This window comes from Dreissena polymorpha, chromosome 3, assembly GCF_020536995.1.
Source record: "Dreissena polymorpha isolate Duluth1 chromosome 3, UMN_Dpol_1.0, whole genome shotgun sequence".
Taxonomy (NCBI): domain Eukaryota; kingdom Metazoa; phylum Mollusca; class Bivalvia; order Myida; family Dreissenidae; genus Dreissena; species Dreissena polymorpha.
Genome location: NC_068357.1, coordinates 117,387,161 through 117,403,801, shown reverse-complemented (window position 1 = coordinate 117,403,801; position 16,641 = coordinate 117,387,161). Strand labels below are relative to the sequence as shown.

The 16,641-nt window shown below is 34.0% G+C and overlaps 1 protein-coding gene and 1 non-coding gene across 2 annotated transcripts; both read right to left on the bottom strand.

Moving 5' to 3' along the window:
• Positions 1-451: 451 nt before the first annotated feature.
• Positions 452-14,893, bottom strand: LOC127872534 (D(2) dopamine receptor-like). Its single transcript, XM_052415858.1, has 5 exons — positions 14,448-14,893; positions 4,792-5,203; positions 3,867-4,105; positions 989-1,062; positions 452-525 (listed from the first exon to the last, which is right to left on the bottom strand). Exons 1-5 carry the CDS (start codon positions 14,891-14,893, stop codon positions 452-454), a joined length of 1,245 nt encoding a protein of 414 aa, XP_052271818.1.
• Positions 10,802-10,883, bottom strand: Trnac-aca (transfer RNA cysteine (anticodon ACA)). Its single transcript has one exon. It is a non-coding gene; the product is annotated as a tRNA-Cys (tRNA).
• Positions 14,894-16,641: the final 1,748 nt, after the last annotated feature.

Sequence of the window (16,641 nt, the reverse complement as noted above, 5' to 3'; positions counted from 1 at the left end):
ATAAAAACTTGTCCATGGACGTGATAGCATATTGCTGTTTCAGTAATTAATCGATGTAACATGATCGTAATGTGCTATACGCTCGTTGTACTAGAAACCTGTTTCTGGTAACAAACCTACTACATTATCGAAAGCGGAAATAAACTTAGGGTTGCTATACTAAAACAGTCGATTTGCATGGCATTGACACGATACATTGCGACTATTCGGTATTGGAATTTAAATATCTTAAATGAATAGATACCTAAAGCAGCAAAGGTAGTGTGTATAAGTGCCCAAGTAATTATGTTGAATTAAATTATTAATATTACACATAGGTAGATTTGCCCTTCTGTATCTTAATGCCTAATTTTGTGTTTAAAATACTATAAAGAAATCTAGTGCATATTGACTGGACAACTTGTTCTTTTTTACATACCCATATTTATTTGTTAAATAAACTAATGGACTATCAGGGCCGTATAAAGCTGTTTTGGGGCCCAAGGCTGCACATGACACGGGGGCCCCCTTCCCTCTGGTCCCCTTCTGTATATTAAAAATCATACGTTTGATACTACAACTAGGAAGATGAGAAAAGTTGCATTTGTACACCGTTGACAGTTACATTATATATATATATATATATATATATATATATATATATATATATATATATATATATATATATATATATATATATATATATATATATATATATAGCAATTTGCCAAAACTAGTTACACAATATATTACAATTGTATTAACTGAATTTAACAGTTCCAGCCTATTAGCTTTTTCTACGACACTGGCCATAGTCATCGGTCACCTGTTTGACGTCAGTAGCCCCAATGCTGTCAACCTTTCCTGACTCATGGTGTTCCAAAGATAGTTTTTCAAACGTGATAATGTTGAAAATGACCTCCTACCTTGACAGTTATAAACTGGAATTCTTAAGTATATTCGTTCAGCGACGGCAATGTTTTGAAAAGTTGTCTGTATTGACCCTCACCTAACAGCAGCAATTCACTCTTGTGGGTGATGATTCTGTCTTGGTCCGCTTCGGATGGCTTTGCACTGAACGAACTGGTCAACAGAAGACGCCTCAATGTCATCTGGATAAAATTCGACCAGATGCGTTGCACATTTCCGTAATCATCCAAGTTGAGCGACTCAAACTCTGTCATTAAACCAAACAATTTGTGAAGACCAGAATATGCGCTCAATCGATTGCGAAGTTCAACAGTGAGACAATCAACTATGCTGTAGAATGTGTGAATTAGAAAATGGTCGCGTGCACTTAGCTCCGTATTCGCAGATGGTGTCGTACTCTCGTCACAAAATAGTTTCCACCGTTTCTTACGCTTATTCGCAACCTTATATTCGTTGATTGCAACAAACGCTTCGGCCTTCTCTTCAATGTCTTCAAACGTGTCCAGATGGTGGCATGACCATACGGGCAAGTCGTATAATAAACAAAGAAACTAATAGTTCCGAATGAATATAAAACACGGAAAGAAAATTGAAAGCATAGTAAATCAAAGCAAACTAAACGGCTACAATTCGATTTACATCGGGAAACTGTTAAAATCACAAACATTTGTTTTACTGCAATCCCGATAGAGTGGTTAAATGGCGTAATAAAGAAAGATCATACATTGGGAAACTGGCCTGTAGTTGGGGGCCCCTTAAAATTCGGGGGCCCAAGGCTGCAGCCTTGTTAGCCTAGTGGTTAATCCGGCCCTGTGGACTATTTCTACCATGATATGCACGCTGCTGTATCAGAACTGTTTAATGGATTGTACACAAGGACACGTTTTTGTTTCATTCATTGCAAATATACGTAACGCACTGAGCGACCTAGCGAAAAACATGCTATCGTCTCAGACATTCACAATACAATTCCGATTAGCGATTGCTATTTATTTTATATTTGTTATCAGTATGTATTCGATATTATTTTAAACTTAACATGTTATATTAATCTTTAGTCAAGTGGTAATATGTTCTGGATTAGAGCTCAACAATTGGTGTCAAAGAAAATGCTTTCCAAGCGGTGATTTTAAACGCGTTTTTACGCAAAAAGAAAATGACTACTTTGATTTCAAAAATAGCCCAGATTTCGAGCCAAAGTTCATACTAATGACCGTAATAGCAAGGCATCGGTCCTTATAAAAAGTAGCGTTGCCTTGCGTTGTCGTTATGGGCTCTCATAATGCTAAAAAGTACCAACGGATCTCTTAAGTATACAACAATCTACTCAGGCTACGAAGAATTCGCTTATAAGCACCAAGGTATACCTCGGCATACTTTTTAGTATATTTTCCGTACCGAGGTTACTTTGTAGCATATTTGAACCTATCCGGGATACTTTTACGTAGTCCGCGAGTCAACAATGACCAATCGAACAATAGTATATCATAGTCCCACAGGAGAGTATTCTTTTTTAATATGACCAATACATAAGTCATGTTCAGTGGCAAGCGACATTATGTTTGACAATAACGAGACGCCAGTTGGCTGATCATTATATAGTTTGTCAATATAAAACACCCATCTTTAAATGACCTAACTACGTTTCTTTTATGATCGAATAGTAAGACAATTTATGTTCCATGAGACAACCATTATCAAAATGCATTGACAACACAAAGAAGAAATGCTGTTCAAATCATGTCTCCTTATAAACCGTTACGTTTTATTTGTGTCATTATAATTGGGTGTACAACATATTTCTACATACTATGATCGAACAATACAATAGTAACTTACACGTGGTGTTATATAATACAATGTCAAATTTTCCGGTATTAATATATTATTAACCATTTTCTATCAACATAATATTGTCCCGGTAAATTTCACATTATAGTTAATATCCTTTTTGCCAAGAACATTAAATAACATTTCACTAGATGATTTGAAAAATGTGCCTATTTCTAAAGAGCTCAATTTCTGTCCTGGCTTGGAAACCATTAGCGATCGCAACGATAAATTGTTAGGTTATTTCCAGTATCCGGTGTATGTCTTCATCATTTGGTGCATTTAATCAGGAAATACGTCGTAACTGAGTTTTTGTGGCACGAACTATTATCTAGTACTGCTTTTGTCTTATCAAACTGATTAAACCCTATGTGCATAGCGAGCTTGTTGTTAAGCGAATGGGACTTTCTTTAAATTTGAATCAATATTTTTCAAATTTACGAAATAAGAGATATTACACTGTTTAACTAAAAATATACTTTGAAAATTCTAAAAGAATACAGCAACAGAAGCAAAATGATTAAAAGTGTGTGGTTTCATAATGTGATTATGGGATATCGATTAAGTGTAAACTTATCTGTATAACTGGATAATGATTTAAACAAATTATCATTATATGAATCACATACCCGTTATTGTAGCAATAAAAGATAAATGGCGGTATGCGATCAAAACTGTTGTAATTGTCTTTCTTTTCTAACCATTCAAGATATTATGGTTTCGCAACAAATTGATAATACTTTCATACAAGTGAAGTCGCTTGTGCTAGATCAGCCTTAATTTTTAAAATACCTTTACGTTGCGGTTTGAACTCATGTTGGTCATTGATTGAATGATCAATGTAATCGCCACATTGCGAATCAGTTCGATTGGCTTTACAAATATACTTCTTAACAAGTGTATTCTCGTCTGTCTTTAGCTGTCGCAATTCCGGATCCGTTCCACTACTGCTGCTCTTCGAATCCGCCTTTGGGCGACGAAGGGAACCGTTGCATTTCTCAAGCTCTTGTAGTGCAATATGGTGGGCGTCTGTTTCAGTTAATGTATGATGCAGCGTTGACGTAAATCGATGTGAAACACCGTAACGTAGTCTGCTTCTTCCCGATGCATTACAAGTAAAACAGTACCATATTCTTTTGATTATTTCAATGAAGCTTCTCCTGAACTTTTGGCTCATGGCTGTATAAATAATCGGGTTCAAACAACTATTTATAAAGCCACAGAAATGTGTTATTAGCATTGTAAAGATGAAGTTTGATTTTCTTAGGAAACTGTCTTGCTGCAGTTGACTGATAATGTTTACAAGGTAGAAAGGAGTCCAGGACGCTATGAAGGTCAGGGCAATCACCACCACCATCTTTGCAACCTGTGGACGGTATATAACATGTGACAGTATTTGTAATAACATGGATTATATGAAAGGAATATTAAATATCGGATTGTTTGTCTAGAGCTGACAATGCAAATTTTGAAATATATGGATAACCTTTAAAAATATCAGCTTATTTTCCCATATCTTGCCTTTATCCGCGTAACGCTAGTTCTCAAGCATATTAACCTCACTAGTATTCAGATGTATATTTCAGATGTATATGTGAACGTAGCCCGTTTCCACACACGCAAGTAATCTTGTTTTAATCAACACTATTATCAATGAAGAATCGCAGAAAAATCATACATTGCCTAGATATTTGAACTAACGAATACTCTTATATTTAAACTAAATATTGTATACTAAATAGAATAATAATAATAATAATAATAATTAAATAATCTGATTTAATATGCATTTATACTGTTTTTTAATAAGAATAAATCCATATTATACCCCATGGTATATGCTGGTATCAGCTTTGAGTTGTATATCTTAGATAAGGATACTTGTTCAGATAAGATAAACACATATTTAAAAGCAGGTTTATGAATAGTACAATAAGCAAATTCAAAATATGTCTGTGATTAAATGTATCAATTAAACAAAAGTTACATGCAATACATAATTTCCGATTTTTTTTAAAGTAAAGCAGCACATATATAATTAAAAGTACTTGCCTTCCGTTTATTTTCTTCTTGTCGTCTGCAAGATTCTGTTCGAGCAATAGCAGCGCTTTCTGGAAGTATCGGCTTAAGGAGACTGACGGCAATCTTGATGCACGTAATCAGGATAATCGCGCTTGGAATAACGTAAATTACACAGAACAACGCCAGGAAATAGCCTTTACGAAACTCGCCGACCCGGGCGATGTCGCCATGTATTGCTATATCGATATCATTAAAGCGGTCATTACAGATTTCTCGTGATATAGAACCGAGTTCACTGTGAATAGCAAATGCGTAACTTTTGCTGAAAACGTAAGGTCCGGCCACGATGAACGGTAGTATCCATGTAACAGCGATAATTTTCTTTGTCCTCGATTTGCTGTTGACCGTCATTGCAGAGAGCGGGTGAACTATTGCATAATACCTGAAAAAACACCATTAATAATGCATCATGTATGGTAAAAGCTATGCATTTATGGTATATTCAACTTTTATGATGTTGATCCAAATTTTTCTGAACGTCTGCATTGCACAGTCATGTAATATTATTGCAATTAACTCATAAACAGTAAAGACAAACAATTGTACTATCATCGTTTGGTGTAGAAAACCATGCATAAAACATGTAAAATGCCAATCTCCACGCAGAGTTGTCGTTCCTTGCTCTCACATACTACTCTGCGTAAGGCTCAGCCTGCCATTTTGTCTACCAAATAGGTAAAACCGAACAAACGCATTCAATGTATATTTGAGTGGATATTTAAGATCGCATGCATTAAATTAAGAAATATGACTTTTAAGTTTACGATAAATCGTGCAAAAACTTGTGAGTTTTAATGCAACTCTTTGGAACTTTTTTATTGCCCATTTACACAGATGGAATCATTCCACGCTCTTCACAAATGTAAACAATTGTACATATTTTTTATTGAGTGACGTTAGGCATTGCTTCAACGTATTTTTGTATGTTGGTTTCTTAACATAAAAAAAACATATCAATTTTATAATAATTAATTAAGACTAATATAAGATATCATGGTATGAGATGGTTTTCTTTTTAGCAGAGAATGTAATGTAACCGTCGTGCAAGAGATTGTTTAGTATACTGTAACCTCAATGATGAACGCTTGGAATGATCATGACATGAATGAGACGCTTTCATATCAGTAGTCCGTTCTGAGCCCAACACAGAGGTGAATGTAATGTAACCGTCGTGCAAGAGATTGGTAAAATGCATGTAAATATTAAGTCAATACCACACACAAGGCTACACTATACTATATCGATTCTCACACGATTCCTCTAGAATCCTCACATCTTTCTAAATTGTTTATTTACCCGTCGATATAACTTACTTCGAACAATAATAAAAACTAACAATGCGTTACATTTATAAAACTTTGGCGAATGAAATAAGGTTAAGTGATAGCACTCAGAGATAAAACATAAATAATGTTCATTGATTCTGTAATGCATGTTACATGATAACAAAAACAACGTATACACAATTTAATATTAGGGATGTTTTATGTAAATGTAATTATAACTTTCATTGTAAAATATATGTCGATGTTTTGTTCCAATATTTTCTATGCGACAAGTAAGTTTTAAACGCTTTGTTTGATTGAGAGGTTTCGATAACGTTTGCTGTACTTTACAATTTTAAAGAATTGTTCTAAACTTTCCAAAACAGCAGTCTCCGCCCATAGTTATTGGAGAATAACATTTGATTTCCTCCTTTGTAAATCGAAAACAAACTGCGTTTCGTTATTTATATACTACCGTATATTTAACAATTTAATGTCCTAGTGTATTGTTTTTCTTAGCAAATGCAGAACGTCGTTTAATCGATTTTCTTATAATTCAACAAGGCGCCCACTAAACGTGTTGATAATAAATGCCCAGAAGCTATCAATTATATTACGAGAGTCACAAAAAAGTGTGACAAGTTAACAGCGTTTAATGAAACAGGACATTACACAGGAATTTATGGAAGGGAATATCCGCCAGTCCATTCATGTTGCCAAATGGCAATTACATATTGCTAAATGACAATTGCATACTGCTTAATGACAATTGCATTTTGCTTTATTTTATTTGATACAAAATAACTGCGCTTTCCTTGCGTATTTATGTTTGTTTCTATCGGTTTGTGAAATATTGCTTGCATACTTCTTTTTAATGTTTACTCGATGTAAGTAAATCATGTATTCTTGCGAGTAAATGAATGCATTATTTCTGTAAAAATGTTCATGTGGCTATCTTCTTGTTGCTGAAAGTTCTATTATCATTTCAGTACTTAGTAATGCTAGAAAATGGCATACTGATTGTAAGTTCTACTAAACGAAATGAATACGCACAAAGCAGCAGCTCACATGAAGTAAGCCGAATGCCGAATGCATTAAGACGAATGCATTAGTAATACTGAATTCATACACGACGGAGAACCAGAGTTTTCAGTAGTTTTCGGTAGTTTTCGTAAAAGGTTAATATTTATAACGGTGTTGTATTATATATCTACCAGATGAATTACTCTACCGCGTCGTTTCGAACGTATTTTCCACTGTTCTTATTCAGGTAAAGTTTACTTGTTTATTGTACAGTTTTATTAGGTAAATTGCATACGATTACAAGTAATCCCCATTACGAAAGTTGAGTTGTCATTTGGTTGTGATTAAGGTCTATTTGAAGTTAATGGACGTAATATTGTTTTCAATTACTCGTCAAACGTCCCATATAGTATCATTGTAACGAAGGTGGGCTACGATGATCAAAACGTCTAACTCTTGGCTTGTTTGAATTTAACTATTTATTTCATACTATTTGCATCGCATATCTTCGTAACACTGTCTTTATCAAATCAAATCGGTTGATACCTAGGTTGGTAAAAATGTATCTTTTTCAAATTATTCATTTTAATTGTTTTACTAGTTTATCCCCAATACGGCATGGAAATTCATATATAGAGCTAATTAAAATGGAAAGCAACGTGAGAAAATAAGTATGCATAGTTACCTCATTAACGAACAAAAATAATTATGTATTTTTGAATTAAATGGTTTCTCTTTTTCATTTCAAATAATTATATTTCTCATACCGTTTTATACTATTATCAATATATGTTGACCATCTTACACCTATTTCTGTATATTGGGTAAGCGATGACTTTGGATAGGTACCAGTTGATCAAAAAACGGGTATAAGTTGACCAAAATGGGTTTGAATTGACCACAGTACGGGTTGAACAGTTACCTAACAGGTGTCTTCAAACAGACACATTTAATGAAGAGTTTTCTTTTATACACTTAATGGCAGATCGATCTTGTTTTTCTTTGCATCTAAAATGTGTAGCTCAGTGACTCAGTCAGTTGTTTACAGTTTGTAACTCAGGGGTCCTGGGTTCGATTCTCACATGCGGTGCTGATTTTTTTTCATAGGAGTTTCCTCTGGCGAGACTGCAGAGCCCTAGCTTAGTACTGGTGAAACCCAGGATGCATAATTAAATGAATCTTTGCCTTAATGTTAGTTAAATACACGGGCATAAACACCATACAAACAAACACATAAAGATGTTAGTAAAGGTAGGATAATAGTGAAAATTTCCCATAAAGATGGTACTTAGATGATCAAAGCAGATAAAATCATATTTCTGTGAAAAAAGTGTAGAAACTTAGATCAGCAAGTGTAATATCTGACTACGTAACAGTTATAATCTATTGAATCTATCATTATTCTACATAATGGTGACTTGTTTTTATATATAAAAAATAACGCACATGAATACATTTTCAGATATGAGCTAACAGCAAAGAGCAGCTGCTCTTTTAAGACAGGCAGCAGAATTGTTGAATGTCAACACAAGTGACAGGAGTGCACAATACCAGCACCTGCATCAGTAACCTCTGTCAGTAGCACTAGTGCTGCAAAGGCACTTTTTGCACCCGACAGTAAAAGAAGGAGGCATGGACAAGCAAATGCATGTACTGTTGCAGTGCCAGCACTGGACGTTTATACACAGGTGTTATAAGTTAGGCATCACAAAAGAGGCCCTGGCCTGTGCTAGATATTTTGGAACTACAGTTTATACCACACTAATTCTTTTTTAATATAAAGATGTCTATTGTTTCATAATATTTATTCCTATATATCTTATTTTACTGTGTAAACTTAAAGAAGCCATTTATTATTAAATACTTCCTAATTATTGTTTAAAAGACCTTCCTGTACTTTTTTTTTTTTGGAACCCCCCTACATAATTAATGATTAGGAAAAATGCTTTTAGCAGTTAACTCTTAGTAGGTTTATGGTGTGAGTTCCATAGTTTAGGATATTTAAAACAATTTTTAATATAAAAAAAATTCCCAAGTGTACCCGTCCATTGCTTCAATATAGAAAATCAGATTTCACAACACGGCACTTATAAGCACTGTTTACAAATAAACATGTGTATCGAGTTGAGTCAGATTCAAACTGCAAAGGTTATACATGTAAATCTGATGGTATCAGCTATATAATAAAAATGATTTTTTGCCCTTAAATCCAAGGCCAATTTCTATAATAAGTTATCAGTTATAGAATTGCATACACTAAATGTTTCTTAATAAGACCTAAGCTCTTGCATGAGTCAAGCTAAATATCAAATGATTTCAACCTTAACAAGACAAATGTTTTGCATTCACTTCCCTACTGTAAATGCAGGTCCCTGGTTACAACTAATGACCACCTGTTGAAGGAGCTTGATGAGACCCGGGAGAGACACCAGCACAGAGTTGAATCAGATTAAGTGGAGCTACAAGCAGCTCAAGATAAACCTTCAGAGACCAGTCTAAATGTTCTGATAATGATAATAGAGTGTGCTTTATGTTTTGTTGCTAAGAATTTGGCTGCTCTGTATCCAATATCTGAAGTGGTATTATATTAAGATTTAGAAAAAATAAGGCTTTATGCATGTGTGTGAAGTGTCGTCCCAGATTAGCTTATGTTGTCCACACATGATTATCTGGGACAACTCTTTCGGCCTAGACTGGGATTTTTTTTCAAAATACTTTTTTTAAACGAAAAATCTCATAAAACCAGAAAGTGTCTTCCCTGATTAGCCTGTTCGGACCGTATAAGTTAATCTGCGACGACACTTTAGGAACATGCATTTAACCCCATTTTCCCAGAGCAAGGGTCAATTGTATTTATTTCCTTTCAATATTTCCCTTTATTTAGGATCATACAGATTCTAAATGCCTATTTATTGTAAGCTGAATATTCAGTCATAACCAAAAAGTGTCATAAGATCTTTGTTAAGACAGGACCCTGAATTCTAGCATTTAAGGTAGCGCACCTCGTATGGGCACATATCCAAATATAATTTAATTAATTATTTTCTTAATCAGCATCAATTCACTGAACTACATGCAAATTTGTAGGTAGGCTTTCCATGCTTTAAAAAAAAATATACCGTTTTTTTCAAAACCACCCCCACGCTCAGCTTTTGTACGGTTTATTTTCACCCCTGGGGTACATATTCATTCAAATTTCCAAATATGGGCATGCTGTTGGTGTGTATAAATGCAGTAAAGGTGTTTAAATAAATTTTAAACAAGATAAAATAAGTATTCTTTTACAGACATTTATTTTTTACAAATTTTTATCTATGGAAGAGCGCCATGAAATGTAAGTGATTTCAGCCAAGTAAAAATTGGGTCGGTTAAAAACAAAGTGTCATAAAATTCAAAATAGTATTATTTAAGTTATATTTTAAACATAGTTTTTATAGAAGCACTATATACAGCAAAAATACCAATAAATAGACAGATTTACAGTTTACTTTTTTAAATTAAAATAAAAATGCAACATGCATCATTCGTATTTTCAGCAGTAAATCACCCACTTTAGCCATAACGTTGTGTTAATTTTAAAAATTGAAGGATGTGCATTAAAATTTCAACATATTAAACAAAAAACAAAGCATATATGCTACATTAAATCAAATTACGTTAGAAAAGAAATAAAACGTGTCGCAAAAAGTATGCGATGTCGGCAGGATTCGAACATGCGCGGGAAGATCCCAAAAGATTTGTAGTCCATCGCCTTAACCACTAGGCCACGACATCTTCACATTTGTGCAAGCTTAAATTAGATATCCATAAGTTAACAGGTAAAAAGGCTCGCCAATCTTTGAAGAAATCGCGAAATCGTATTTTTTCAGATGATATTTGGATCAAAGTCAATATTTATTGTGAATATAATGTATTCTAAAGGAATTACGTAAACATATAACAAAATTCGAACTTTGAAAAAAAAAATGCATCTCTCAGAAATAACCGATCATTGAAGATCGGCAATGATCGTAAAATAAATCGAGGGAAATCATTAGAGGTGCGCTACCTTAATGAGGTTATGTGCTTTTTCGCACTTATTCTATGTCCTTTATAAGTAAAAGGTGAACACTAGCAACAATGTAATTTGCTACCAAAATGTTTTCCATATATTACTTCTTCTACATGAAAGACGTTAAAGTTTGGCAAACAAACTGACAGGTAACAATCAGTTTATTTATTGTGCATCCAGGCATGTACATATAACCAGACAGTAGTGCAATCTCACATGTATATATATGTAGGGTTTTAACTTATATTGCACCAGTTTATAGATTGTTTTGAAAACAATTGTATGATCATGGTGAAGTTACATATTTCTAGTCATAAGCAGTATGTGTGGGATACACTAGCAACAGGACCGGTGGGATCATTTTGTTTTCAGATGATGTTGATGTAATGTGTGTTTCATCCTAATATTTATTTAACCAGTATGCCATGTAATACATATATTTTCTAATAAAATTGTTAAAAAAAAGGTTATTCAGTATTTATATTATTTTGAAACGCTATTTCATGATGGATGGCTTTATCCACAGTCATTACAAGACACACAACAACAACATAATTGAGCCTCGGTCTGGGAAAATGGGTCTTAATGCATGTGTGTCAAGTGTTAATCAGGGCAAATCAGTGAAAATTTCGCTAAATGGAATTTTTTGATAAAAAGAAGTCTCTGCCGGAAAGTGTTGTCCCTGATAAGCCTGTGCTGACGGTACAGGCTAATCTGAGACAACAGTTTGAGCACATGCATTGGAGTCCAATTTTCTCAGAGCCAGACTCAAATGTTAAAGCAATGCCCGTTAAATTAAGAATTATATCCAATGACAAAATAGTGGTTTGCTATTTATTGAAAATCTGATAATTGTTCAAATAAAATTTTTTTATTCATTATTTACAACAAGATGCAAATATCTTTCAAAAACAACAACAACAACACAATTAGCATTTCATGTAAAAGCTATTCACACTAGATGATAAATTAAACTGGTATTTATGATAAACAATACCATACTAAAGAAGCACAGACAGTTCTCACTATTCTATTCACAGCAATTCATATTGAATTCAACAACAACTAGAAATGGCGCGCCAGAGGCCGATGCGTATCCCCACGCCGCATGTTTGACCCAGGGGGCACCCCAGCGTTGGTAATGGAAGCCATGCATAGTTGAGATTAACTTCTTCATTTCTAAACCGATTCACTTCCAATTGATACCGAATATCTCTTATGACAATACGGTCAATGTCTTCGTTTGAACATGGCATATCTTTTTTATTGCATAAATCGATTCCGCTTAGAATGGCATTTAAGAAAATGTATGGTTATGGGGGTCTCTATGTGCAAAATGCTGCATGTTTTCGCTTAAAGTTGTTATTATAAAGGGAAACTATTTAGTATATTATGACCTCCAAGCAAAACAATAGGCATTATGTAGACGGGTAAGTGTTTTACCCTATCCCCGCTTTTTTACGGAGGATTCCAGAGATAGTCGATGTATCACGGTTGATACCGGAGATTTTGATTTTGATGTTTAGAGTGATCTCCCGGCAATAGTAATTTACGCTGCAATTTGTGCTGGAATTAGGTTTTTTACTACTGGTTCCCATTTTCGAATTGTGAACTATTTATAATGGTGGTGTATGCAAAACCGAAGACTTATTTAAATCAGAGACGCACTAACAATCGACGTAAGAAGTAATATAGATCCACAAAGATATTAACAGCTTGTTAAATTCAGTAGCAACATAGCCAAATGCACACAGTTAAACAAAGAACGCCGTTAGAATAAGCATTAATACACATTCCAAAAGTTTAACTGCAGTTGTCAATAACACACACGAAGTAAAGATATATATGAGGTTATTATAAACTTATCAACATGTGTCAATGAGATGAAGTGTTTGCATCGCAAATGTAACTAAGCAAAATGCAACTTACATGTATAAAAAAGCATATGCTAGTAGTTAAAATGAGAATGTCATTTAACATTATGCATGGACTGGCGGATATTCCCTTCCATAGGAATGCAATATGATGACAATTTATCGTAATAAATTCGTCTGTCTGGTTAGTACTGTGGTTTATACACGCTTTTCCCCTAGTCGACTCTGGCTGAGAGCTACGGTAACAGCGTATATTTTATATTTTACCACTTAAATACGTAATTGTACATATGTGTAGTCCCTTAGAAAGTTAAATTTAATTAAAGCCCTTTCTTACTAGATTCAAGTTTTAAAGCCGTCAGTTTCAACCCTTAGATACTGATAAGCAAGAAACCGCATACCACCTGAACCGACTGCGAGTTACTTGAAGGATGTTCTAGTTTTATGATGTTTGCATACAGCCATTTTTACTTAGTCGTTAAGCAGGAAAGTGTTAAGACCGACACATGTAACATCGTTTATGTAGTTTCCTCATTGATCAGACATACACATGTAAATATATGCAGTTATTAAGACTTAACTTACATTGTCTGTATAGCATTAAATTAATAGACACACTTGGTCATCGAGTGATATACTTTTATAAATACTGTATTCGTAACATTTAATGTTAATATGTAAAATTGATTTTATTGGATAATTTGCGATCCGTGAAACTGGTGTACCCTTCACCCATTAAGGCTTTGAAACAACCGTTTTGTGACTATACTACATTATTAAACCACGGGTTAATTCAATGCCGTATGTTCTATACTTTTCTTAGAGAAAATTGCTTCTAGTATACATGTAAAGACTAGCGGATTTGTCCATAAGAATGATCTTACATCACTGAACAAATGTATGAAGCACTGTAGACAAGACATATTTATTTAGTCTGTGAATGCATGCATGGTGTAAATGAGTAAATTTCATGTATGCATGTTATTTTCAAATCTGAATATTATTTATTAATGAGGCCATGCAAAACTAGTTATATAGCACTTATATTTATGATTACTATTGTAAAGTTTCTATTATGGTATGTGATGTTCCTAAAATGTCTACGTAAGTTGATTCCTTAGTTTTAAAAATACATATTGTATACATGCGGTATATTGCTTGCTTTTAAATACCGAATTTAAGTAAATGCACTGGTCGTGTTTGGGGCTATAACAATTCAATAAGATTTAGGCATTATAATTTCAGAAATACTGATCATGTGTCAAGTATTGTGAACGATGGAAAATATGTATTTAAATACAGTGTATAACCTACATTCACATATTTTATTTTTCTAATACAGGATTTAATAGAAATGTATTTTACCATGTGTTATTATTTGTCGTTAAACATCAATAACATAAAATATGGTACCTCTCTATGGAGATGGCGGCGAGTGTAAGGACGCTGGCAAACACGAACACCGGAAGCAGATAGTAGACGACGGAGCAGAGTCCGTCACTGCGGAATATGTGCCACCGGCAGGGGGCGGTGTACTCAAGCAGCTTGAGAGGAATCACAAGGGCCGCAACGAGCAGGTCAGAGACAGCAAGGTTCACGATGTAGTAGTTGGTCACTGTGTGCATGTGCGAGTTGATCCACACTGTCCAGATCACCAGTAGATTGCCTAGCAACGCCAGCACTGTTATTAGCATGTAAAGAACGATCATGAGGATTACAACCAAACTGTTCTGCGTTAGGTCCCTATGGTAGTCGTTCTGAAATATGCACACGTCCGCATCAATGTCCAGCTGGTCCTTGTGGTATTCATATGGAACCATAGAGCTATTTTCAAGTGTAATATTGAAATCCAGAGCCATATTATTGAACACAACCGAAAAACGTTTTTCAATATACAAAGGCTGATAAATAAAGAACCTTCCTTTACTTAAAAAAATGAATTGCTCAGGTTAATGTTATATTTTCATACTAGCACGTATATGTGACCGTCATTTTAGCGTTCTTGTTCAATATGTTCCAAGAGAAATACTGCGGCTACCAAATTCGTAGCAGTTCAATTGCCCTCGTCTGGCAGCCTCCTTACCATTGGTGGAAGATAAATCCAATATTATATGCGATGGCTCCACAAGCTCGGGAAATTAAAGCATAGATTACGAAAAACATCGATCGCTTGTTAAATCTTGATTAATTCCTTATGGTTGCAAAAACATTTTTTTTCGGTATATTGGTTTCCTTATATAATATGCGAAGAACATAAATCACATCGAAATTGAAACTGTCAAACAAGTTGCAAGAGTTTATTTGTTTTCTAAAATGACTGATAAGGCGGAATCAAAATATCTACAAAATATAGTTTAACACAAATCTCACTTTCTTATAAATAAATATTTCATTTGGTATTAAAACGAACACGGTATTTGCTTAACAGGAACTATTTTGAATACGAGACAGTCGCCACATGTTTAACACGGCTTAAGTGTACATAAAGGAGTTGACGATGGTCATTAAATTGTAGATAAGGCTCCAGTGAACATAACCTCAAACAGAACGTGAAGATAAGTTCGACATTAAAAGTATATATTTAAATTTATTGCGATGTATACTGCTTGGCAGCGACCCAAAGCTAATAGATGTGTTTTGTAACATTCAGCAATACAATTGTCAGAGAGAATATTTAAAAGCGATTATATGTAAATCAAACAGTAAATAAGCCTTCTGTAAAATGTGCACTCTATTGGCATCCATCTTAAGTACGTTTTTAAGGTGTTAATTAGCACAAGAATAATATCAATTGTGTATATTAAAATCTTAATTACTTAACCGTTTAAACTCCATAAAAAGAAACGTTCATGAATAAAGGTCTATATTAAATACTGAAGTGTTTTTCAGCATGGGTACCAATCACAATATGCAGAAGTTGATTTTTCAGATCATGTTTCACGTGCATTAAAGGTTAAACAAGATCTGTTAAAACGCCGTCATATATATGAAACACGATGCATACTATTTCCGATCATATAAATATGATATAAGATATATTATATTTTTACATCCAAATATCAAAGAAGAAATAAGATCTTTGCCAATTCGAGTGTTTGAATACATGCATCACTTAATAGTATTTAGTGCATTACACAATTGACTTTATATGTGTAATGTATCAAAACGGAACGCATATGTCAAGTGCTTTTGTTTTTTCTCAGTTATCTCTTGTCGCTTTGAAATAGTATAATTCAATAGAGACAAATTTTCGCAGGTATCAATAAAGCAAACAATGTCATTTAAAACAATGCAACTATTTGTTTTTTGGCGTTTGATTAGAAGCTAACACATATTTGATGTTATCTGTTGACCATATTACAAAGCGTTGTACCTGGAAGCGTATACATCATCAAACAGAATGATGGCACCTCACCAATCATTCATGTGTTTTAATTTGTCAGGACATTTCTTAATATTCACTGCCCCAATGCTATATAGTAACCTTTGTATTGTGTTGTATACATATAGCCTTATTGATGGCGTGTAGGGTACTTATTGTTTACAATACAAAAAAGTATCGATTATGTGTCTGTTGTTTCGAAATAAGCATGTCTTTTTTGTCCAC